At 47.9% G+C, this 6,802-nt stretch overlaps 1 protein-coding gene across 1 annotated transcript; it reads left to right on the forward strand.

Moving 5' to 3' along the window:
- Nucleotides 1–3,526: 3,526 nt before the first annotated feature.
- LOC138852755 (trichohyalin-like) lies at nt 3,527–5,325 on the forward strand. Its single transcript, XM_070085371.1, has 2 exons — nt 3,527–4,097; nt 4,608–5,325. The coding sequence occupies exons 1-2, from the start codon at nt 3,542–3,544 to the stop codon at nt 5,234–5,236; spliced, it is 1,185 nt and encodes a 394-aa protein (XP_069941472.1). The 5' UTR covers nt 3,527–3,541; the 3' UTR covers nt 5,237–5,325.
- Nucleotides 5,326–6,802: the final 1,477 nt, after the last annotated feature.

The following is a 6,802-nucleotide window of genomic DNA, read 5'->3' on the forward strand; positions in this document are numbered from 1 at the left end:
GATCCATCCAGGATGGGTCCAGGCGAGAGATGAGACGTCTTGCTCTGTTCTCTACTCTGTCAAGCAGTGCAGAGATGAGAGGGGGACAGGCAAACCAAGAAAGTGGAGCATACTCAAGGTGTGAGCGTGCTTGTGCCTCGTAGCAGTATCTTGCAACCCCTACTGTCAAGCAGATGCAGATATGGCTAAGTGCTGTAAGCTTCCTGGCTGCCTTGTTTGCAAGATTTACAACATGGTTCTTCATGGTTAGTTTGGAGTCAAATTTCACCCCAAGGATATCAACTTCTTCTCCAGGTGCCAACATCCTCCCATTCATCCTTACTACTGCACCAGCATTACCATCATGGTGCCTAGAGACGATCATCATTTGCGTTTTCTCAGGTGCAAATGTTACTTGCCATCTATTTCCCCAAGCTGATCTAGCTCTCAGCTGGTGATTGATGTAGCTTAGAGCAGCTGGCATTTCTTCTCTTGGATAAGTGAATGTTAGTGTACAGTCGTCTGCATATGCATGTGATTCCGGGATGAGATGAAGAAGGTCGTTAAAGTAGACATTCCATAACAGTGGACCCAGCACACTTCCTTGTGGGAACGCTTGTCCCCAATAGGATGTCTTGCTGATTCCGCTTCCATTGAGGACTACACTTAGAGATCTACCATGAAGGTAATCACTGAGGAGACATAGCGTAGAGCCTGCAATTCCCAGTGCTTGAAGTTTTGCTAAGAGGCCCTGGTGCCACACCGGTCGAAAGCGCCAGCAATGTCCAGTGCTACCACACAGCTGACTTTGGGATTCATCCAGTGACTGGTGCCACTTAGTGGAGAGGTTTAACAACAGATCAGCAGCGAGTAACCTTTCCTGAAGCCATATTGACGATCACAAAGTAGTGAGTGGTAGTCAAAAAAATCTGTCATTTGTCTTGAGATTATTGTCTCAAGGATCTTACCAGTGATTGACAGGAGTGACACTGGTCTGTAGTTGCTGATTTCTGCTCTGCTCTTCTTTTTGTGAACAGGGACTACATTTGCCTCTTTCCATGGAGAGGGCCATTTGCACTGTACTAGGCAGTGCTGAAAGATGCGAGTTAGAGGTGCTGCTAGCTGATCTGCACATCTTTTCAACAATCTTGGGCTCAACTTGTCTGGGCCCTCACAGCCTTTCTTGGTCAAGGTGATTTAAGAAGGAAATGCACCTCCTCCTCCTGCCTTATTGTCACCCCCTGACAGTTTTGACACAGTTCTTGCAGCTAGCCAAGGAGGGTCCCTTGCTGGATCAGGAACTTGCATTTTGGTAGCAAAGTGTTCAGCAAAGAGGTCCGCTTTCTGACTACTAGTAGAGGTGGTCCCATCCTGTCGATTTAGAGGTGGAATAAGTTCATCAGGCAGATAACCTTGTCTGTCCTTGACCAGGGACCACCTCTCTCTCTCCTCTCTCTCTCTCTGCTCTCTCTCTCCTCTCTCTCTCTCTCTCTCTCTCTCTCTCTCTCTCTCTCTCACTCTCTCTCTCTCCCCCTCTCTCCCTCTCTCTCCCTCTCTCTCACTCTCTCTCTCTCTCTCTATCTCGCCTCTCTCTCTCTCTCTCTCTCTCCCGCCTCTCTCTCTCTCTCTCTCCTCTCTCTCTCCCGCTCCTCTCTCTCTCTCTCCCCGCCTCTCTCTCGCTCTCTCTCTCTCTCTCTCTCTCTCTCTCTCTCTCTCTCTCTCTCTCCCTCTCTCCCCTCTCTCCCTCTCTCCCTCTCTCCCTCTCCCTCTCTCTCTCTCTCTCTCTCTATCTCTCTCTCTCTCTCTCTCTCTCTCTCTCTCTCCCTCTCTCTCTCTCTCTCCCCTCTCTCTCTCTCTCTCTCCCCTCTCTCTCTCTCTCTCCCCTCTCTCTCTCTCTCTCTCTCTCCCTCTCTCCCTCTCCTCTCTCTCTCTCTCCCTCCCTCTCTCTCTCTCTCTCTCTCTCTCTCTCTCTCTCTCTCTCTACACAGGGTTTGACAAGGTTAAGGATCCCTAGCTTTATTGACAGCTATTTCCAGGTTAAGGATTCCTAACTTTATTGGCAAGCTAAGAGCTGTTACCTACATCAGCTCATTTGAAAGCATTTTTATTGTTATGAGACATACAAGTAGGGAACAGGATGAAGTTGGAGCCATCTGTGGGCCAGCATTTTCATTTGATCAACTGACGTTATCTCGTTGACATCATTATGCTGTATTTGAATGTGTTCCATACTCGAAAGTCATCCTGGGTATGTATGATCTCAGATGGAGTGATGTTCTGGAGAAGGGTACAGCCAGAGTGAAGTTGCTGCTTTCTGCCCGTCTTGTGGCATAAAAGCTTGTTTCCCGCTGTCCTCGAAGTGGATCCAAGTGTGGTATTTTGACAATATTGGCCTTGTACATAACAGTAAGGCCACCCACATCCCTCCTATGTTGAAGGCTCTGCTGAAATGACAGATCTATCCAGGATGGGTCCAGGCGAGAGATGAGACGTCTTGCTCTGTTCTCTACTCTGTCAAGCAGTCGCAGATGAGAGGGGGGCAGGCAAACCAAGAAAGTGCAGCATACTCAAGGTGTGAGCGTACTTGTGCCTCGCATGGATCTTGCAACCCCTACTGTCAAGCAGATGCGAGATACGCGGAGTGCTGTAAGCTTCCTGGCTGCCTTGTTTGCAAGATTTACAACATGGTTCTTCATGGTTAGTTTGGAGTCAAATTTCACCCCAAGGATATCAACTTCTTCTCCAGGTGCCAACATCGTCCCATTCATCCTTATTACTGCACCAGCATTACCATCATGGTGCCTAGAGACGATCATCATTTGCGTTTTCTCAGGTGCAAATGTTACTTGCCATCTATTTCCCCAAGCTGATATAGCTCTCAGCTGGTGATTGATGTAGCTTAGCGCAGCTGGCATTTCTTCTCTTGGATAAGTGAATGTCAGTGTACAGTCGTCTGCATATGCATGTGATTCTGGGATGAGATGAAGAAGGTCGTTGAAGTAGACATTCCATAACAGTGGACCCAGCACACTTCCTTGTGGAACGCTTGCCCCAATAGGATGCCTTGCTGAGGACTACACTTAGAGATCTACCATGAAGGTAATCACTGAGGAGACATAGCGTAGAGTCTGCAATTCCCAGTGCTTGAAGTTTTGCTAAGAGGCCCTGGTGCCACACCCGGTCGAAAGCGCCAGCAATGTCCAGTGCTACCACACAGCTGACTCCCTCCCTCTCTCTCCCCCTCTATCTCTCCCTCTCTCTCTCCCTCCCCCTCTCCCTCTCCCCCTCTCCCTCTCCCTCTCCTCCTCTCTCTCTCACACTCTCTCTCCTCCTCTCCCCTCACTCTCCTCTCCCTCTCCCTCTCTCTCTCTCTCTCTCCTCTCCCCTCTCTCTCCCTCGCTCTCTCTCTCCTCTCTCTCTCCCTCCCTCTCTCTCCCCTCTCTCTCCCCTCTCCTCCTCCCCTCCCTCTCTCTCTCCTCTCTCTCCCCTCCCCCTCTCTCCCTCTCCCTAACAAAAAAAAAAAAAAAAAAAAAAAAAAAAAAAAAAAAAAAAAAAAAAAAATATGGGTGGCCTTAGAGGACGGAAAACCAGAGATCTGGTCGAAGAACCAGGGAGGAAAGACTGGGAGTTAGAGCTCCAAAAAAGGGAGGAAGAGGGGGTAAGGAAGATAGTAGAGCTTGGTAAGAAAATGGAGGAGCGGATAGCTGAAGAGTGCAGGAAGTGGGAAGTACAGGCCTTAGCAGCAGAAGCTAGGATACAGTGCTTAGAAGAGAAACTGCAAAGCCTGAAACAGATTAGAGAGACAAATGACAATTCAGACGTGACATCAGGAAATTCAAAGTCAGGCGCAGACAAGGGGATGGTAAGCAACAACGGAGACATGCCGTACAGGAAGGCCCTATCAGACCCACGTGGGGCCAGGGAAAAGACGACGAGCACACTGAGATCAAACGACAGGTCTGAAGACAATGATGGAAATTCAGAGTCAGGCGCAGACAAGGGGATGGTAAGCAACAACGGAGACATGCCGTACACGAAGGACCTATCAGACCCACGTGGGGCCAGGGAAAAGACGATGAGCACACTAAGATCAAGCGACAGGTCCGAAGAAAATGAAGGTTTTTTTTTTTTTTTTTTTTTTTTTTTTTTTTTTTTTTTTTTACACATGGTTTGACAAGGTTAAGGATCCCTAGCTTTATTGACAAGCTATTTACAGGTTAAGGATTCCTAACTTTATTGACAAGCTAAGAGCTGTTACCTACATCAGCTCATTTGAAAGCATTTTTATTGTTATGAGACATACAAGTAGGGAACAGGATGAAGTTGGAGCCATCTGTGGGCCAGCATTTTCATTTGATCAACTGACGTTATCTCGTTGACATCATTATGCTGAACGAATGTGTTCCATACTCGAGTCATCCTGGGTATGTATGATCTCAGATGGAGTGATGTTCTGGAGAAGGGTACAGCCAGAGTGAAGTTGCTGCTTTCTGCCCGTCTTGTGGCATAAAAGCTTGTTTCGCGCTGTCCTCGAAGTGGATCCAAGTGTGGTATTTTGACAATATTGGCCTTGTACATAACAGTAAGGCCACCCACATCCCTCCTATGTTGAAGGCTCTGCTGATGAGGTTTGTTATATGCAGAGGTTCTAACAGCCAACTGCAGTAGCACGGGACAGCTGGCCAGGAAAGACAGTCCACTAAGAATAGATGTTTCAGATATGACAGGGACTGAAGGCAAGAACATGTCAATGGAAGGAAACAAAATGCCTCAGAGGAAGCAGATGGAGACTCAGTGGGAGGAGGAAAGGGCGAGGTCAGTTTTTGTGTACGGGCTCCAAGAAGCCAAGGGGGCCAACTTTGAAGAAATAAAACAGGAGGAGAAAAAAATGATTGAAGGCATCATGAAAACAATAGGGGAGGGCAATATGACCCAGGTGACAAATTTTCAGAGAATTGGGTGGTTTGCGAGTGGAAGGATACGGCCTGTCAGAGTAACTTTCAAGGAAGAATCAGTTCGAATCAGGATTCTGCAAGAGAAAGCAAGACTGAGAGACAAAGAGGGGTACCAGAGAGTATACCTCGACCGCGACAGAACACAAGAAGAAAGGACTACACTGAAAGAGAGGGTACAGAGACGCAAGGAGGAACGAGAAGCAATGAAAATGAGCAGGACCCAGACACAGGAGGAAGGGCAAACACACCCCACAGAATCTCCCACCAAAAGACCCCACCCGCGACATTCCCAACGCAACTGAGCAACCTATACTCCAACCCACTCACTGTTCCCTCTGCCACCAACCCCCATATCACAAACCTCACCCCAACAGCTGTCCCTTATGGGCATTCTGACCCCACCCCCATCAACACATACCCCACCTACACCACAGCCCCATATAGGCCCCCACCAAGGCTCTCCCTCCCCCAACCCCAATATACTTGCATGACCACAATGATAGAAAAGAAACTAAAGGTTTGGTACACAAATGCGGATGGAATAATGAATAAACATGAGGAGTGGAATGAAAGAATCAGTGAAAAATCCCCAGACATCATAGCAGTCACAGAAACAAAACTCGCTGAGATAATAACAGACACAATCTTCCCAACAGGATATCAGATCCTGAGGAAAGATAGAAGGAGTAGAGGGGGAGGAGGGGTTGCACTGCTCATAAAACACCAATGGGGATTTGAGGAAATGGAAGGCATGGACATGATTGGAGAAAGAGACTACATTGTAGGTACAATTCAGTCCGGAGAACATAAAGTAGTCATTGGAGTGATGTATAACCCACCACAGAACTGCAGGAGGCCAAGAGAGGAGTACGAAGAAAACAACAGGGTGATGGTGGACACACTGGCTGAGGTGGCAAGAAGAGCTCACTCGAGCAGAGCAAAGTTACTGGTAATGGGCGATTTCAACCACAGGGAGATCGACTGGGAAAACCTGGAGCCACATGGGGGTCCCGAAACATGGAGAGCAAAGATGATGGATGTGGTACTTGAAAACCTCATGCATCAACATGTCAGGGACACAACCAGAGAGAGAGGGGAGGATGAGCCAGCAAGACTGGATCTTGTGTTCACCCTGAGCAGTTCAGACATCGAGGACATCACTTACGAGAGGCCCCTTGGAGCTAGCGATCATGTGGTTCTGAGTTTTGACTATATAGTAGAGTTACAAGTGGAGAAGGAAACAGGAACTGAAGGGGACAGGCCAAACTATAAAAGGGGGGACTACACAGGTATGAGAAACTTCCTGCAGGAGGTTCAGTGGGACAGAGAAATGGTAGGAAAATCAGTAAACGAGATGATGGAATATGTGGCAACAAAGTGCAAGGAGGCAGAGGAAAGTTTTGTTCCTAAGGGAAACAGAAATAATAGGAAGACCAAGACGAGTCCTTGGTTTACCCGAAGGTGTAGGGAGGCAAAAGCTAAGTGCAACAGAGAATGGAAAAGGTACAGGAGGCATAGGACCCAGGAAAACAAGGAGATTAGTAGAAGAGCCAGAAACGAGTATGCGCAGATAAGGAGGGAGGCCCAGAGACAGTATGAAAACGACATAGCATCGAAAGTCAAATCTGACCCGAAACTGCTGTATAGCCACATTAGGAAGAAGACAACAGTCAAGGACCAGGTGATAAGGCTGAGGAAAGAAGGTGGGGAACTCACAAGAAACGATCAAGAGGTATGTGAGGAGCTCAACACGAGATTTAAGGAAGTATTTACAGTAGAGACAGGAAGGACTCTGGGGGGACAGACCAGATGGGGACACCAACAAGGAATACACCAACAAGTGTTGGACGACATACATACAGATGAGG

This window comes from Cherax quadricarinatus, chromosome 16, assembly GCF_038502225.1.
Source record: "Cherax quadricarinatus isolate ZL_2023a chromosome 16, ASM3850222v1, whole genome shotgun sequence".
Lineage (NCBI taxonomy): Eukaryota > Metazoa > Arthropoda > Malacostraca > Decapoda > Parastacidae > Cherax > Cherax quadricarinatus.